The sequence below is a fragment of the Myxocyprinus asiaticus genome, chromosome 20, assembly GCF_019703515.2.
Source record: "Myxocyprinus asiaticus isolate MX2 ecotype Aquarium Trade chromosome 20, UBuf_Myxa_2, whole genome shotgun sequence".
NCBI classification, from domain to species: Eukaryota; Metazoa; Chordata; class Actinopteri; order Cypriniformes; family Catostomidae; genus Myxocyprinus; species Myxocyprinus asiaticus.
This window is the reverse complement of record NC_059363.1, coordinates 17,452,940-17,473,122: the sequence shown is the minus strand read 5'-3', so window position 1 is coordinate 17,473,122 and position 20,183 is coordinate 17,452,940. Positions and strand designations below refer to the sequence as shown.

The window sequence follows — 20,183 nt, the reverse complement described above, 5'->3', positions numbered from 1 at the left end:
ATTTCAAGATCATTCTGTGTGCATGTTTGCTTAGAATTGTCCACAGAAGTTTGTTAAATCTGCTAAAATCTCCTTTTGGGGACATCTGGGGAAATCCCCAATTGGGAAAAAAAAACTCACATGTTTTTATTATACATATTATTATTATTATTATTATTATTATTATAAAAATGCAAACAGTTTTGTTTGGGGTAGGGTTAGTCTGTTTACTTATAACCTAATTTTGATACAGTAGTTTAGTATGCATGTATAAATGTGGGGGCATGTGCTCATACAACATGAATTTTGTTGTGAGTGTGTTGATATACTGTTTGTGTCTGTTTATGTATGAAAGGGTAATTAAACTCAAATACACATATCAATATCACTTCCTAGTTCTCTCTGTGTCCTTATTTTGATTGGTTAGAAATCAATGAGTCAGAGGAGTACTCTTGTATTTTGATTAGATTCTGGCTTATTTGGATAAACCTTGATTCACTGCATTGGTAGGGTTAATGTGAGTAAAACTTAATGGATGGAAGTGGGTGCACATTAGGGATACACCGATCTGATACCTGGATCGGTATCGGCTCCGATACTGACGTTTTTAAACGGATCTGGTATCGGTCCAGCGAGCCTGATCCAAATCCGATACTGTGTGTTAGACATGTTCATTACTGTCAAGCTCAAAAAATGACATAAAAGAACCATTAAAACAAAAGTAGTTCATATGACTCATGCATTTTATTCAAAGCCACTTGAAGATCACAAAAGGCTGTGTTTTATCAGTAAATATATAATATGCACATGCATCGCCAGTGCGTTATTGTGTTTACACACACCTGTGGCTATTTTTAGCCGTCACATCGGTGTGCAATATTTGAGCGCTTCTCACGAACAGCATCTCAGGTGTAGATGCTCAATAGTTCGGTTCACTTATATGCATTTAGAACGGCACCGGAGGTGCATTTTTACCAGAATTTGAATAAGAAGCTAATTAAACTACTGTGAATTTCCTACAAACAGACACATACAGGACTTTCTGGAGAGTTTAGAATGTCAAAATAAAAGCGTGAGGGTTTAAAAGTTAAAGGTGTCACGGAGAGACTCATGGAGGCAGAGATATGAACTCAGTAGCAGGGTTTATTGAACAGATGATTGAAACAGTGATGTAAACTTTGTGAGTAAATCCAGTTGAGCAGAGTGGCAAACAGCAGGTGAGTAATATCCAGACAGGGTACAGACACGATGAACCAATAACTCACAACAGTCTTATGATACTTTACAATAATGAAGACACAGGTATGTTTGATATAGTAGAAAGGCATGGAGTCTCAGAGATACTATCGATGAGAGCAGACAAAGAGTGTGTGTGAAAGCGGGGTATATATGCAGTCCTTGATTAGCCACTAATGATATGCTGGTACGTGTAATCAGAACTCAGGGGAGAGTGAGTGCTGATGGCAGTGAGAAAGAGAGACAGAGAGAGACTGGTCGATCCGTGACAATAGGTGCACGATTGAGATATATTACTATGTATTACTATTATAATATATTATTATTATTATCATTTGTTTACAAATTATAATAATATTTATGTTGAATGGGTTCCAAAAAAATAACTGTGAATTAAAAGTGAGCTTATATCTTACAACAAAATTGAACAAAATCCAGATTTGAAACATTTTTTTATTATATATTAAAGTGTACTCCCAATTAGTTCCACACAATAATGTAAAGATATTCTAAACTGATTAAGCAAAAAAATACAACACTGGTATCGGATCGGGATCGGCCGATACTGAGATTTCTGATATCGGAATCGGATCGGAAGAGAAAAAGTGGTATCGGTGCATCCCTAGTGCACATAATATTGATTCTCTGTACACATTTGCATTGAGTCGACAGCAATCTAAAGTCAGATCATCTAGGCAAACTGCCAATCAAATCCTCTCAACTTGAGTTTTAAAATAATTATTGCACTGTGCAGTAGCTATTTAACCAGACCTCTTTTATAAATAAAATAATTCAAAACTTGTTTTTAGAGCCATCAGCCAGGTGCATGTATATCATATATTCAGAGCGAACTTTGCCTAAATTCTTAAATCCATTACAATTGTAGATTCAGTGTTGACATTACATATTAAGGCAGGCAATGGAGAAATCTGGCTGCTCATGTTGATGTTCTCAAAAATGTCAGGACTGAGCCATGTTAATAGAAATATTCACAAGCACTTCTTTGCTTTGCTGCATCTAGTGATTTGTGCTTGACCACACCAGCAACAAAAGGATTGCTTTGGTAACAGAGCCAGATGTAGATTAAAGATAGCAGTGAGGATGCTGCTATAACTGGCATGTGTTGTGTAACCAGCCATAAAGAACTGAGTGGTGACACTATTGATGCAAGATACTCATCACATTTGTATAAGAAATATAGCATTGTGCCATGCCTGTAAATTCAGATCACTATCTTCAGACCAATTTGAAGCACTCTTTTAAAAGAAAAAAAAAAAAATAATTGGTCTTTTAACATCATATTGTTAAATATTACACACACTTATTGCTTTAGCAATGTAATGTTAAGTAAGGAATAATTGATGATGGACTGTTGAATTCATGAAAATTAATGCACAACTCGAGGTGGAAAATAAGACAAACCTTGGAACATCTATCAAAATCAAGCATTCAACAGTGGCTTGGTATAAAATGGTATATTTGACTGCCCAGATCAGAACTCATTAGATAAATGTCATTATATTTCTCTCATTGCCATTAACATCATCATCTTTATAATTTCTCTCTCTTTCCCTCTTGCAGATTCCTAACGAAGGATCTTTGGCACTGGTCATTTCATTGATTGTGCTGCAAGGTGTAACCGGAATATCATTCGGACTGGTCATTTCCTCTGCCATTGATGATGAGCAGTCAGCCAACCAGGCGGCTCTTGGAATCTTCTACCCCAACCTTGTCATTAGCGGTATGCCTCCCTATCTCACAGACTTTTAAAGATTAGATTAAATTACATAAGGTGACACTGCATTTTATATTACTTGGCAATATCTAGATTTAAGTTCCCTTTATAATCATTACACACCAGGACTGATGCAGACTTCTCTGTTAAGACTGTTTCTAATTTTTCACCCCACTCCACAATGGTCTAATCCAGAAAATATAATGAGGGCTGCATGAGGGCTATATGATCTGGGTGTGTTCAATAGATTAAAGAATGTGATTCCACAGTGAGTAAAATGATAGGCTGATAGTGGAAAAGAGAGGAACGGAGTAAACAGTAAATGGTGATTGATAGATGAGATAAAAATGGAAAGGAAATGTAATGCAAGGGTGATTATTGTGAAAAAAATGAAATTAAATGAGCAAATTCTCTTTAGTGGGGTCTTTTTGACCCTAGTGGTCATAACCAGGGCCATTTCTAGGCATAGGCAAACTAGGCAATCGCCTAAGGCAGCACCAGCTGGGGGCCCACCAATGAGGAGGCAGCTGGAATTTGAAATGGAATAACAGAAGGAGAATTTTACTGGATTGCAATTCAAAGGAATTCAGCACAATCATACAACAAGGGAATTTCAGTAGTTCAACACAGCAACAAAATGGTTAAGAACAGATCATTTCGTAGGTGTTCTGTTATGGTTTCCATCTTTATGCTTCATGATGTCCAGCTTCATTTTGAGGACTTTAAGGTAGTTACTAACTAAATACTAACTAAATTAGAGCATCCTGGCAAATAAAGCATTAAAAACTGTTATTCTACAAACTTTATATATAGTTTTTTCAAAATCCCTAAACAAAGACCAAAATGTCTGACTCTAACTCCTCCTAGAGCTTGGTACAGAACTTGGAACAGACCTTCAGACTGTTCTGGAATAGTGTGCTATGTCTTTTCTAACTGATCTGACTCACACCCTGTCCAGACCGAATGCAAGCATCATGTCAAAAGCATATCTTTCCCTTTATGATCAGAGACGCTGTCTACCCTGGAAGTAAATGGATGCCCCGTTTTATTGCTGACGTGCTGCAGAGCTACTCCGGCCACTTTATTATCCTGTCCGTCTGAAATAAAATGATTTTACTTACCAAATATCATAGATATGAATCTTTCTGCCATGTATTTTATTTGTTACCTATTTAAAAAAAAACTTCTGACTGTTACTTTAAAGCCAGCTCATGATGTTTCTGGTCTCTAGTCTACTACTAATTTAAATACTTTTGTTTCTAACCACACAGTTTTAGTATACACAGTTTTAGCAACAATAACATTACAATAAAAATTCTATAATAAGTAATGCTGTCTGCAAAATAAAATCAAAATCATGATATGACCTTGTGCAAAAAGGGCTACAATTTAATTCAATAAATAAATAGTCTGATTGAGCTGCTCTCATCTTTAAAGGATTATATGCGATGTGCTGTCCTATCTGTATTATATTAGTGCATTATTAATGTGCTTTCAGAGCGGTTCTGTGCTTCACAACTCCATCCCGTGCTCAGAGGAACTGATGTGCTCCGAGTTTGGTTCCGTTTGCTTACATGTGCTGAGCGCTTTATATTTTAAGCCAGTTGTGCTCATTACATCAATCGTAAGACTACCATTGGTTGATCTTGATAACAGGCCAAAAGGAAAAGAGAACAGAGATTGAAATGACAAAATAACAAAAGTCTTAAAGATTGACTTTTTATTTCCTCGCATCTGCAGGCACGTGCTGTTTGACTGATAGGCTGCTCCAAGAGCGCTCGTGATAATGCGTATACGCACCTAAACAGTCAAATACACTTATAAATTCTGCGACTTGGCGAGGTATTAATGTAAACACAGTCAGTTATGTCAATTGAATGGGACCAAAAAGCTGATTTGTATCAAAATGTCAGACTTGAAGTATAATTGTAACATAATAGGCCTGCTGCTGTCTGTCATTATATCACAAATCAAACAATATAGGAAACGAGGAAACGATACAACCACTCATTGCTCTTGACTGAATAACTTGTTTAGTAGCTTTAAAAAGTGAAGACCAGTAGTAGGTTTATGTCACATTTCATTTAATTCTGAACGTTTATTTGAATACTTAATTCTGCTGTTAAAAACTTTTAAAGCTATTAAAAGTTTTTTTTAATTTGTAGTTTTTGATCTATTGTTTGTAATGTTTCTATTCAATGCTTTTATGTTGTTTCTTTGGTCTTATTGTATAACAGACTGTTTATTTGTCGTGAATAATTACTTTAGAACTTGAAACAGTACTAACTGTACATAATTAACAAATTATAATTAGTATTTTTATTTGTTGTAGTATCGATATTAGTATCGATAGTCATTAAATTTCACTGCCAACTACTGAAATTTTGGTATTGTGACAACACTGCTTACATATATACTGTGCGTGATAAATCTTGCTATAATAACATTATGAAAAAGTAGATCTTATTCCCTAAGTGTGAGCACCACTGTTTTAAGCACTCTAGATTTATTCTACTTTCACTTTTGTGTAATTCCAAACATGTTTGGCCACTAAAAGTTAATATTCAAATGCAATTAATACACCCTGTGGTGCAGGGAGGAGATATTAAAATGAGAAGCACGTGATGTTCGCCAATATAAAAGCTTGATGGTTTACTCTTTGGTTTAACTGGACTGCATAGCAATGCCCTGTATATTACAAAAATATATTAGTTTTGTATTATAAATAATAATAATCAATATGATGTTATAACATTACAATAACATAATATTCAAGTTGACTGAGTTCCAAAAAATATTCAAGATGATGAATAGTGGGGCTGAGACAGTATCACAAAGTGGACAAAAACAGTTTGTTTCTTTTTAGGAGGACTCAATTGTGAACCCTCAAAGAGTAGTGTTACATCCCATTCCCCTTTTGTCTAGGGTTTGAGGAAAAGGGTAACAAAAGAACACGAAAAACATTCAGGAGGCTTTGTCTCCTGTCCCAGAATGATTGCACAAAATACCAGTTCTCAAAACAAAGATATTATTTAATGGTTTAAAATACAATCTAAGATGGCTTCAGGAGGGGACCAGGCCAAAATAATAAAAAAAAGGTATTCTAGCTAGTTATGAGTGGAACTGCCTAACCTTTGTTACAATAAAGTTAAACAATAAACAGAAATCTACTCTCACTCCCTAAGTAGCCAAAAACAGGAGAAAAAGGTGGTCAATATACACAAAATGGCATCATCCTCCCACAATTTTCTATATAAACAAAATGTTCAAAAATTATAAATAAAGTCAAGCAATTTAGCACTTTCTTCAGTCTTCACACACAGCACAAGGTGGTAGAAAAACACACACACACACACACACACTCTGCTCACAAAGAGGTTCAAACACGACAGTTTCTGGGGCAGGAGAATCAAAGATCCCTGACGACGCGCATGGAGAGTAAACAACAAGTCTCTGAAAGTCTCTCTCCCTCTTCCACGAAAGGAACTCTGCCTTATATAGCTCAGATCTCGGCTGCATCTCCAATCAGTCTATAAGTCTTTTTACTGGCAGTAGAATATGCGCAAAACATTACCAAATTTTGGTCAAAAGGAATCACTTACTAGCTTTTGTGTGTGTGTGTGTGTGTGTGTGTGTGTGTGTGTGTGTGTTGTTTATCATATCGCACTTCATTTTTCAAAATAATCACAGTATGACTTTTTGTCCAAATTATACAGCCCTACCTCAAACTGTTGCGTCGTGTCATGTCATGTCAACAGATCCGTCTGGTGTAGACAGGGTGCCACACTTTTGCACGGGGAAGATCACAAATCTGAAATATCCTATCCACCTTATTTTTCAGCGAAACTAGGGCACCGCCATTATCAACCTTGAATGTGGACCATTTCCAGGATCAGCCACTTCCAGCTATTTTAACGATACAAAAATACTACATTATGCTGCTTTATATTACAGGCTGGCAATATATGTTGTCATATTATTATCATTAAATATGATTTTCATAAACTCACTGGTTTTGTACACATATAGTTTTACCATATATCGCATTTCACCATCGTTTTTTGTCACACTGTTGAACACGCAGAATTAATGAAATCAGGCACTGACAGGACAGTCCTCCGCGCCGTCTGACACGCCGCCCTCCACAAACTTTACACAACCAGCAGAGAGAAGAAAGCCACTGGGCTAATGCTGCTTTAACTTTCTTTGCACCAAAACTGCATCTTGTTTCATCTTGGCAAATTAATAAACGCATTTTACTCTCCGTTCTTGTCAGAGAGCATTCTCACTTTCTTAGCAGTGTATAGTAAACAGACACGCAGATCTCGCATTCAGCATGGCTTATGAAACATTGCCTTTGGAAATAAACAAATAAAGGCATCATTGGAGGTTATGCAGCTACATATAAATGGAGGTTTACATGGAGACAAGAAACATTGCATCGTCACGATCTCGGTTAAGTAAGAAGCAGATTTTTATTTCCATCTCTTCAAAACAACACAGCAACAAGTGAATGATTTACTTACTCTTTTACTATAAATACTGATGTTATTTAAAATTATCTAACATTAGACCATCATTCTGCTGTACATCCTGTGGTTTTGTGATAGTTTATAAACTTATATCACTAAATTCTGTTATTATTATCCTTCTATTTATTTACATTGCAGTCAATAACAGCGGAACTTTAACACATCTGCCAGAAATACAGCCGCTGCTTACTTCTGCGTTACAAAATAAGATGGATAGACTTGCATTGATGGAATATTCAGTTGGGCCAACAGAATGCTTTTTAATTCAAACTTCAACTGCCAAAAATTCTTATGTAAACAAACCCACAAAAAGGCCTTTGATTGTGGGGCCTGGGTAGCTCAGTGGTAAAAGACGCTGGCTACCACCCATGGAGTTCGCTAGTTCGAATCCCAGGGCGTGCTGAGTGACTCCAGCCAAGTCTCCTAAGCAACCAAATTGGCCCGGTTGCTAGGGAGGGTAGAGTCACATGGGGTAACCTCCTTGTGGTCGCTATAATGTGGTTCTCTATAACGCTATAACGGTGGGGCGCGTGGTGAGTTGAGCGCAGATGCCACGGTGGATGGCGTGAAGCCTCCACACACGCCATGTCTCCGTGGCAACGCGCTCAACAAGCCACGTGATAAGATGCGCAGGTTGATGGTCTCAGACGTGGAGGCAACTGGGATTCGTCCTCCACCACCCAGATTGAGGCAAATCACTACACGACCACGAGGACTTAAAAGCGCACTGGGAATTGGGCATTCCAAATTGGGTGAAAAAGGACAAATAAAAGCTTTAAAGCTGAAGTATAGTCATTTCTGCACCACTAGCACCACCAAACAGAATTGCAAAAATAAACATTGTTTTCAAAACAGCTTTCTGAATATGCCCCCGTCTGCTGTTGGTTAAACAAAGAGATAGTCTCGTTCCCAACTCACGCCACTGGTTGAGTAACATTGTTGGGGCAGGTCTAAGCGGGTCGCTTGAAACAAACAGAGCAATTTTCATAGTGTCACAGAAACAAAGAGCTCACAGTTTTTGAGAAAATAAACCTATGAATGGCTTACTAATAGTCTCTGCATATTAAACTTGGATAGGAGAAAGTATTTTAACACAGAAAAAGTTACATCAGCTTTAAGTTGATCTCTCTCTCTCTCTCTCTCTCTCTCTATCTGTCTATCTTATGTTTTATTTGACTTTCATGTGACAGTCTGTCTGACTATCTAGCTAGCTAGCTTGTTGTTTGTAATGTGTGTATAACCATCAAACTTTAAAGTAGCGTAAACTTTCAGACAAGGCTTCGCCAAGCTAACATCAAAGTTTGTCTTGACAAACTTAACCTACCTAGTTTAAATTCAAAATCGAATTACAATTCTGCATCCTGTTTGCTACCTCAATTCAAGTTCAATATAAAAATGTAAATTACATTTTAAAAGCATTCTCAATTCAATTCTAGGTGGCACACAACCCTGGTAACTACTAAGAATATACATAAACACATAGACACACATAGAAATGTTACAGAGGAAAGTGTTACTTAAATGAAATTTATGATCTCTCTCTCTTTTTCTGTCTCTCTCGTAGGTGTTATCTGGCCGGTTGAGTGTATCCCATATCCTCTGCGTTATTTTAGTCTAGTCCTACCCCAGACCTATGCATCTGAGGCCCTGCGCTGCATCATGTACAGAGGTAGCGAATGTGCACTCACCCACGCACACAGTAGGAACCTGTAGCAGGATAGACAGTGCAAAGATAAACTTGAACTTCATACGCACACTCAAATGTGTAAATATAAACACCCACATAACTTCATATTTGGCACAACCTTTTTGCTGGATGTGTGTGAATGTCATTCTAGAGTTGCATGTCTGGGACTGGTGGAGTCTACTCATATTTACGGAATTCATGGAAACAGAGTCTCTTAGCGTGTCTTTGGCATCACACACATTAAAGTGACTTTCCTAACCGCACACGCCAAGTTTTAAAGTTAAAGTTAAAAAGAACACATCTTGAGACTCCTGCATCCTGTTCTCTCATTGCACCTGGCTTTTTTAGCACAAGAAAGTGTTCGGTCTGATCGGTAAATTAGACTGCATTTACACAGCAAGGTTTAATGCATTCTTTACATCAGATATTTTGTATATATCACATATGTGTTTTTTATTGTTTTGTCCCACCTGTTTAGATTTACTTAACACAGATCTATTCATTATATTAATTCTCCCAAATACGGGCATTTTGAAGAAGTGCCTTGGACCGTTCACGCACACAGCCGTATTATTGCAAAGCGTGACACATCCCCCTGTATAATGTTTTTTTAATGGCAGATTATTGCATTTTACATATTAAAAACTGGTTTCGTTAAATTTATTTTATTTCTGGATTGACTTACTGAAGTACTGGTGCTTTTGACATCCCTACATCAGACATCTAATGTCTCTTTTGTGATACACCTCTACATACACACACACATAATAATCTCTTCGCCAAACATGTTTTCTCTAATATAAACATCTTGAGTTACGATAGACTTCAGGACACCTGACACTCACAGGATCTCATGCTCTGAGCTCTTCTCTCTCAATTATTCACAGAGCAGGGAGGAGTATCTGCCTCCATCCCAGTGGCATTGTTCTGGGTGGAGTCATCATTACTGGTAGTGCTTTGTTTGATTTTCTGCTCACCTGAGGACATACAGGTGCATCTCAATAAATTAGAATGTCATGGAAAAGTTCATTTATTTCAGTAATTCAACTCAAATTGTGAAACTCGTGTATTAAATAAATTCAGTGCACACAGACTGAAGTAGTTTAAGTCTTTGGTTCTTTTAATTGTGATGATTCTGGCTCACATTTAACAAAAACCCACCAATTCACTCTCTCAACAAATTAGAATACATCATAAGACCAATAAAAAAAAACATTTTTAGTGAATTGTTGGCCTTCTGGAAAGTATGTTCATTTACTGTATATGTACTCAATACTTGGTAGGGGCTCCTTTTGCTTTAATTACTGCCTCAATTCAGCGTGGCATGGAGGTGATCAGTTTGTGGCACTGCTGAGGTGGTATGGAAGCCCAGGTTTCGTTGACAGTGGCCTTCAGCTCATCTGCATTTTTTGGTCTCTTGTTTCTCATTTTCCTCTTGACAATACCCCATAGATTCTCTATGGGGTTCAGGTCTGGTGAGTTTGCTGGCCAGTCAAGCACACCAACACCATGGTCATTTAACCAACTTTTGATGCTTTTGGCAGTGTGGGCAGGTGCCAAATCCTGCTGGAAAATGAAATCAGCATCTTTAAAAAGCTGGTCAACACCAGCAGATGACATTGCACCCCAAATCATCACAGACTGTGGAAACTTAACAATGGACTTCAAGCAACTTGGGCTATGAGCTTCTCCACCCTTCCTCCAGACTCTAGGACCTTGGTTTCCAAATGAAATACAAAACTTGCTCTCATCTGAAAAGAGGACTTTGGACCACTGGGCAACAGTCCAGTTCTTCTTCTCCTTAGCCCAGGTAAGACGCCTCTGACGTTGTCTGTGGTTCAGGAGTGGCTTAACAAGAGGAATACGACAACTGTAGCCAAATTCCTTGACACGTCTGTGTGTGGTGGCTCTTGATGCCTTGACCCCAGCCTCAGTCCATTCCTTGTGAAGTTCACCCAAATTCTCGAATCGATTTTGCTTGACAATCCTCATAAGGCTGCGGTTCTCTTGGTTGGTTGTGCATCTTTTTCTTCCACACTTTTTCCTTCCACTCAACTTTCTGTTAACATGCTTGGATACAGCACTCTGTGAACAGCCAGCTTCTTTGGCAATGAATGTTTGTGGCTTACCCTCCTTGTGAAGGGTGTCAATGATTGTCTTCTGGACAACTGTCAGATCAGCAGTCTTCCCCATGATTGTGTAGCCTAGTGAACCAAACTGACAGACCATTTTGAAGGCTCAGGAAACCTTTGCAGGTGTTTTGAGTTGATTAGCTGATTGGCATGTCACCATATTCTAATTTTTTGAAATAGTGAATTGGTGGGTTTTTGTTAAATGTGAGCCAAAATCATCACAATTAAAAGAACCAAAGACTTAAACTACTTCAGTCTGTGTGCACTGAATTTATTTAATACACGAGTTTCACAATTTGAGTTGAATTACTGAAATAAATGAACTTTTCCATGACATTCTAATTTATTGAGATGCACCTGTAGTTTTAAGGCATAGTTCATCCAAATTAAAATTCTGTCATCAATTGCTCACCCTCATGTTGTTCCAAACCTGTATGACTCTATGTCTTTAGTAAAACACAAAAGGAGACTTGGCAGAATGTTCACGCTGCTTTTTTCCGCATAATAAAATGTGTTCATTGATCCTGTTGTGTTTAAAAAAAACACCATAAAACAGATTAAAAGTAGTCCCTGCTATATTCCAAGTCTTCTGACACAAAAAACTGTGAAAGAGATAAAAATTGAAGTCTTTATTCACTGAAAACCTTTTCCTCTGCCATATAGCTTTCAAATCTCATGCTCACTTCCACATATTCAAACTTGCATTCGGTTATGAGACATGTGACAACCAATGTGATGTTAGGCATCATTGACATCCATTTCTTGGAATGGTTAGTATAGTTCAATACTTAATAGTATTGTAACATTGCCTTCAAACCTGGCAAAACACACCATATTTCAATACTCAAACAAAAGATTTGTGAAAGGCCGACTGCTCCTTATAACTCTGGAATACAGATGTTTTAAGTCTGGACTATTTTCACTGTTTTCAGCTGTATATAGCATTATTTTATCACCAAATCTTGAATGCCTATTTTAAATATTGGGGAGCAACTGTTATTATTATTTTCTATTGTCAGTCGAACAACTATAGTAATTTGATTGCGTGTTTCACATAAATTGGGACATATAGCAATCAATGATTGCCTGGACTGAGTGCTTTTAGGGAATTTTGTTAATCGCTTGCATGTTTTCATTCTCTCATTTTTGGAAGAAACTGTTTCACAGACTTGTAACAGCAAGACATTTGCTCTGCAAAGATATCAGCCAATTATTTATTATAACATAAGTGTGTGGATACTGAAATATTAAAAGAGAAGTAGCACAGAGACTGGGTGGGAAAAGGTCATGTACAGTAACATTACATTATGACTGTTTGTTTGTTTTTTTTTGTTTTTTTGTTTTTGCAAAAAATTTACTAAGATTATAAGTGAACCTCAAGGAAAATAATACAATAAAAAATCCTTTAAATAATAACTTATAGTGTTAGAATATATGTTATATATCATCTTTGTAATTTAGTTAATATCAGCTCTGATGTTCTAACTATGATTCTCTATCACATTTAGGTTGGGGTTTGTCCCGTATGATGGTTTGGCGTGGTTTTGTGGTCACTCTGGGCTGGAACACATTCTTCCTTATGCTGGCAACTGTCATTCTTAAACTAAGAACATGAGAGGCTCTGCCAAGGAAAAGGGCTTCAGATTGGGAATAGTGGCATCAGGCGATGCCCAGGCTTCATCCGACCAGGCTTCTCTTGCTCTCTTGGATAGAGACCTATGGGGTGTCTGCCCTGCCAAAATGGATGAAAAATGATGGACAAATGGATCTGCCAATCTGAGCCCTTTCTCTCTTTAATATGCCATTTACCCAGGACTGGCCAATCAGGTTCCTCCTCCCGAGGACCATCAGCATGAGACTTCTAACCAGCTAAGAGACTTTTCTCTAACTATTCCAGCATTACTTCTGTCAAACAGCTGGAGCGTTTTTTACGTTTGGAACTTTCCATACTCATTTATGGAACTCTTTTTCAGCTGGTTTATATAATGCAGGATGAATTTACTGACTAGGTTTTGTGTGCCTGAGTTTCTTTGTGCATGTTCCTTGTTTGTGCCAGTAAGCCTTGTATAGAGTACAACCTATTTACACCTACAGTACATTGCTCTGGTGAAACCTACAATGTTGCCCAACCCTGTACCTTCTCATTCTGAACAGAAAGGATATTGATGAGCAAGGATTCTTTTCTGGACATTATAGAGCATGGTAGTGTTTTTCCAGATTGCTGCTTAATCATTGTTTTTATGATAAATGTTTTAACAAGTTAACAGTTGGGGTGTTAATAATTCATCAAATGCCATAAAGAAAATGAAGGAAGAAAGACCATGTTTACATTTGAGCACAAACAGGTCAAAGTTAAACCTGCAATCTTGCTGAACAGAAAACCAATTTTGTCTATTATTTTAGTTCTGTTTAACTTTATTTGAAGGCAGCACTAACTGCATCACAATGAAGAGACATATGCTAAGTTGCATGGAATGGTAAGTATAGCTTGATGAATATTTCAGTGTGCAATACTTTAGTAGAAGAATGTGTAAAATTGGTCAAATGATGTTGGTTTTGGGTATAATTCTTAGGTGTATCACATTCCTTGTAAACTTCAAACAGTTTGTTTTGTTTACATATTCAACTTTAGGATATTTGATTTAAACCTTTTCCTTTATTGGCCAGATCCACATTCTGGTTTGGTGTAATTGTAAGTCTCAACACCAAAGCCAGACTGAACAAATCTAGGCCCAACTTAATTGAACAGAGATACTTGGCAAGCTACTTAAAAAAGTACACTTTGAAAATTTCTGTTTTTTTTTTTGTTTTTTTTAACTATCTGCGAATTTGGTTCTAATGTACATTATATCAGATGCCCTGTATTTTTAAGAATGAATTAAAACACAAATTTTAAATTACTTAAAGGAATAGTTCACCCAAAAATGAAAATTCTGTTTTCATTTACTCACCATCATGCCATCCCAGAGGTGTATGACTTTCTTTCATCTGCAGAACACAAACAAAGATTTTTAGAAAAATATTTCAGCTCTGTAGGTCCTCACAATGCAAGTGAATAGTGTTCAGAACTCTGAAGGTCCAAATATCACATACAGACATAAATGTAATCCATATGATTCTTTAATCCATGTCTTCTGAAGCAATACAATCAGTTTTGCGTGAGAACAAACCAAATTATAACTCTGTTTTCACAATACATCTCGCCATTGCAGTCTCTAGGCTTGATCATGATTTCAAGTTCGATTACACTTCCTAGAGCTTAACGCATGCTCAGAGAGCTAGATGGCGCTATAGGAAGTGTAATTAAGCTTGAAATCATGATCGCCATGGAGACTGCTGTCAAGAGGTACTGTGAAAAGGAGTTACATTTTGGTCTGTTCTCACCCAAAACCAGCTGTATCACTTCAGAAGACAGTGATTTAACCACTGGAGTTTGATGGATTACGTTTATGTTACGTTTGATCTGTATTCTGGAGCTTCAAAGGCCTGGCCACCATTCATTTGCATTTAATGGACCTACAGATTGGAGATAATCGAATAATCGCTGGAATTTCATGGTATGATTTCATAAAACTTTAATTTACAGCTGATTTTAGGATTAAAGCTTTGTTGGTTCTAGATTTTATTTTTCTTGCTGTAGCTGAGGCTTCGAGACAAAAGTTTGGCAAAGGTTTCTTAAGTACTGTGCCATTTCGAGTGTGTGTCTCAAAACCATTATTTGCTACCTCTTGAAATGTTGCATAAAATGTCCTTATATGTTGTTGACATGCTCTCAATGGAAGTTGAAATAATTATATCTTTTTCAACAATAAACCTTTGTAATAAGATCTTTGTATAATAACATTTATTTGTATTTGTATAATAATGTTTTTCAAACCATTAGACACCTTTAACTTTTACCTCTCTTCTGGAGTTGCACTGGGGAAGACCACAGCAGGGCTGATGTTAACGATGTCGTCAGCTTCTTTTGTATTTGCAGAAATCTATGAATCTAAAAACCACAATCCATCTCTTTCAGTTCTTGCAGTTTCCCATCTTCCTCCATTATCAAGCCATTTGCACATTTTTATTTTTGCATTTCAAACCTCTACCAGCTTCAAGAGCTTCTCAAGATCTCATGATGATATTTCCGGAATATTTCGGGATATATTCATTATGGGCTTCTACATGAATTACTGTAAACATTTCCTGACTATTTTTATAAGGTGAGAGGAGAGTCAAAAGTATTGGTTATTGACACCATTTAACAGATGTGGTCCAAAACAATAGCCCAAATTCTTCCTTTATTTCAGAATGCACCCCGAGATGCAGGTTAAAGATCAACTAGCTTCATCATGCTAGCATGACAATAAACAGAAAAGCTAATTACATCAGAGACATTAATATGTCTACACACTGAGGTAAAGTGTGGCTGCTTATCAGCACACTGCATGAATATGGCCATTTATACAGACATGAGAGACCAGATGAAAGCGAGGTCAGAGTTGTATGCATTACCTCAGTTAGTCATTCTATATTGCTGACATAATGTCACTTGTAATTTTCTGTACAAGTGAGTTAAACATGTCACACTGCTTGTCGGTATCAGCTTTACGCATCTTGTTCGGATAATCAAAGATTATCCAGATGTTATCTAATAGCTAATTTCTGTAGAACTGTCTTGTTCCACTGTCAGCCTTTAAGCTTGCAATGTCAAAAAATGTGTCATATAACCATCAAAAGAGGAGAACTGAAGACACTTCTAGGAAAAAGCTAAAAACTTTCACTGTTTTCCTCAGTTTTAAGAACTGCAGGAAAAAGGCTCTTTCTCCCATACAGACGTCATTCATCATTATGGGAAATCAAACACCACACCCAAGTTAAATGATCAGCATCCATATTTGCTCATGAAATAGATCCATTTCTGGAAGTCAGACCATTAGAAATCAATGTTTCTAGATTTTATTTCTAAGAAAGGTGCACTGAACCAAAACAATTGATACATTCAAATTGAAGAAATGGTTGGTGCAAATATCTGTTTCAGTGTCTTTCACTGAAATTCTTATAAAAGGTAAAGTGTGTAATTTCTGTGCCACTAGCTTAACCAAAAGGAATAGCAAAAATTATGATTGTTTCCTGAACACTCCCCATCTGTCACTGGCTAGAAAACAGATTCAAGCCAGATTTACAACCTTGTGAAATCAAAGTCTATAAATAGATTCTTTATCTGTATCTCAGTGCGTTGCTAATAACGGGTTGAATGTAAGAGATGCAAGGGTGATAAAAAAAGAAAAACTGAAGAAAGGAATGTGTGAGTCGTTCTGAGAGAGAATCTGCTCTAAGAATCTCTAAGAGAATCTGCAGAAGAGAGCTCATTATTGTTCTATTAAGTGTACAGACACTGTGTACTCCAAAAAATAAAAACTTTTTAAATGAGGTTTGAGATTTTTGTTTTCATTATAAAATATACTAAAAGGTGATCATGAATATTCACATATTTTGACTCGTGTTGAAGGTTGCAGAATCTTCAGCTATAATTCTTCAGTGTTGTTTCTTCATATAATAAACATTCCATAAATATATTTTATTACATGGCTATAGTCACCATGACAGCCTGACAACAAGTTGTGAGCCGTCTGCCAAACACAGGGCAGCTGGGATATGTAAAATTTGGTTAAGGTTGAGGATTGTGATTCACATGCTCCTGTCACACTGTTGTACATTTCTCTCTGGCCGCAGTTCAGTCTGGTTATGCTACATCCAGTAACTTATCACAGCAACAACAATAAAAACAGGTTTTCAAATAATTTCTCAGATAAAACAAATGCTCACTGGAGATATTGTCAGTGTAATTATCATCAACAGAAACTAAAACAAAAACGAAATGAAAATATTTTAGCTAACTGAAATGAAAACGTACATAATTGGAAAAACTGAAAATAACTAAAACAAATTTAGTTATAAATAAATTATAATAACGGATAAACCTTTATAACCCACTTTCATTAAACTTGAAAATGCCAGTAGCAATAACACTACAGAAGGCCCTGGGAAATGTAATGCCATTAAACATATTTAAAAGGTATCACTTAACACATTAATTTTGACAGCCCTAAAATATTAAAGATAATTCACCCATAATCATTTACTCATCCTCATACCATCCCAGATGTGTATGACTTTCTTTCTTCTGCAGAACACAAACAAAGATTTTATAAGAATATCTCAGCTCTGTAGGTCCATACAATGCAAGTGAATGATGGCCAGAACTTTGAAACAGATCAACATTTAAGTCCTTTTTTACTTTAAACCAGCCCTGACCAGTAGGTGGTGATATGCACGAAGCATGTGAATCAACTAAAATACTAAAGGAGAACAATGTTTAAAGTGAAAGTGGAGATTTATAGTAAAAAATATATCGCTTCTGCACAATTTTAATTTTAGGGTGAACTGTTCCTTTAAGATAAACACTAAATAGGCCTGTTCTGAAAATCTAAAACTAAAATGATTCTAGTTTTGGCTTCTTTTTTTTTTAAACTGATCTAAAACTAACAGAAAGAAAAACGAATTGAAACAAAACTAAACTGAAAGGAAACATTCAAATCAAAATAGGAATAATAACTAAATTCAAAACTATAATAACCCTTTGCAATTAGTAGGAACCATCATGTGAGCAAACAGGGACTATCTCATATCACTTTTACAGACAACAATGCATACAAAGCCGTGAAATGTACTTGTAAATGTTAAAGGTCATATGTAGACCTACCTGTTATAGGTAGCCTATTATGGAGCACAAACCCTTTAAGGGCCTTAAGCAAAGTGCATAATCTATCAGAGGAAGCTATATAATGAGAAATTATGAGTGTAAAGAATGAGTGTGTCTACCCTCAGAGAGGTGAGAACTGTTGACATTGAAGGAGGAGGTGTCAATGTTGTTGCCATGGCAACATAAATACAGACAACAGATTAAAGCAGAGATTAATCTCAGATCCCCCAGTTGATGACCTAAAATGCTTGTGCATGTTAATGTCCGGATGCATTGACAAACCATTGAACGTCATACTCCAAAAGTTTCTGCAGATCTTTATGAAATGATTGTTTGCTGTTGTTGATGCACCTGGCTTACATTGTTGCTGGTCCTCAGTAAACTCTAAGTGTTTTATCATGTGTCCTTTATCAACACTGAACAGTTTACACAACACTGCTGTGAGCTCTGTGCAGATATGTGCAGGTTTGGGTTAGTTAGAGGTGGATAGGATAGAACCAGATCATGTTTGACTAAACGGAGATTATTTAGCAGAGATGGGCCAATTCTAGTAAAACGAATGGGAGAAATTGGAACGCCCAACGGCAACCAACGGTCAACGGATGTAGAAAGGAAGTCCCGCATTACAGGTAAAAGAGCCAATCACCTTTTAGATACAGACATCGCCTGTCAATCAACTCGATGATGAGCATGCGCATTAGCTATACAAGCCGAGAAAATTTAAGTTTTTTAGTGTAATCTGAGGTAAAGAAGCACAATTTATGATACCAGATAATCTTGACAAACCATTTAGGAGATTTCATTCTTTTCCCATTCAAGTAGATAGGAGCTGCACTGTCATGACTGGAAATAGCCTCCCGAGAGCATTCCAAAGATGGTCGACAGTGGACTGACTTTCTAGAAATACTTTGGAGTAAATCAAACTAAATTAAACCTGTGTTGTGTAATTGTGTGTGTTACATTTTCTCTCAACTGAACCCATTATATAGACCAGGACTAATCATAATGTGCTTGCTTTTAAAGTGCAAGGAAAGTTCCATATCAGAGAAGAGTGGTTGGCAGAGAGACATAATCTGATTGTAGAGATGTACTTTATGTGCTGAGGTTTTTTTGGGCCAGTTAATGTGACGTCTACCTCATTGACAGCAGATACATGTGCAGTAACACAAATACGCTTTTGGATGCTTAAAAAAAAAACTATGAAAAAGATGCATGTTCAGAAATGTTTTATTTTATTTGTTTGCTAACCTCAAGTATTACGGCTAGAAGGGGACAGTTCACCCAAAAATTAGAAATCTGTCATTTATTCTTGTTTAACCCTCTGGGACTTTCTTTCTTCTGTGGAACACAAAAGACGGTAGACTGAATTTTAAGGACTGACAGCCTCAGTCACCATTCACTTTCATTAGCCCCTTTCACACATACTACATGGTAAATTGCAGTAAAATTGTTGGATTGCCTTTACCGGTAAATGTACCACATCTACTATTCACACATGCAATGGTTTCTGTCTTTTTATCAGTCATTTTTTACCATTCACATATCAGCACTAAAATGCCGTCAAATTCGGTGGGGCCTGGGTAGCTCAGCAAGTATTGATGCTGACTACCACCCCTGGAGTCACAAGTTCGAATCCAGGGTGTGCTGAGTGACTCCAGCCAGGTCTCCTAAGCAACCACATTGGCCCGGTTGCTAGGGAGTGTAGAGTCACATGGGGTAACCTCCTCGTGGTCCCGATTAGTGGTTCTCGCTCTCAATGGGGCACGTGGTAAGTTGTGCATGGATAATGGAGAATAGCATGAGCCTCTACATGCGGAGTCTATGCAGTGTCATGCACAACGAGTAGTTAGTTATTTTATCAGTCGAAAAATGTATTTGCGGTTTTAGGCTGGATTACGCAACACCACTTCTAAAAACTGAACAGACTCTAAAAATACTAGATAACACACACTTACAGTGTTGCCAACTTAGCGACTTTGTCGTTAGATTTAGCGACTTTTCAGACCTCTTTAGCGACTTTTATTCAAAAAAGCGCCTAGCGACAAATCTAGCAACTTTTTGGACAAACCTTAGCTACCTTCCGTAGAAGAAAGTCGCCAGTACTGCCCCGTGAGGCACACCTCTCTCTGCGTCT

The 20,183-nt window shown here is 37.1% G+C and overlaps 1 protein-coding gene across 2 annotated transcripts in view; it reads left to right on the top strand.

Annotated features, from left to right (window-relative positions):
• Nucleotides 1-15,122, top strand: part of abch1 (ATP-binding cassette, sub-family H, member 1) — a 36,018-nt gene extending 20,896 nt beyond the window's left edge. For both annotated transcript variants that reach the window (XM_051645808.1, XM_051645809.1), the window contains exons 18-20: nucleotides 2,797-2,956; nucleotides 9,047-9,151; nucleotides 12,810-15,122. In XM_051645808.1, the coding sequence (XP_051501768.1) occupies nucleotides 2,797-2,956; nucleotides 9,047-9,151; nucleotides 12,810-12,916 (372 nt within the window). In that variant the 3' untranslated portion in view covers nucleotides 12,917-15,122. The remainder of the gene's footprint in view (nucleotides 1-2,796; nucleotides 2,957-9,046; nucleotides 9,152-12,809) is intronic.
• Nucleotides 15,123-20,183: the final 5,061 nt, after the last annotated feature.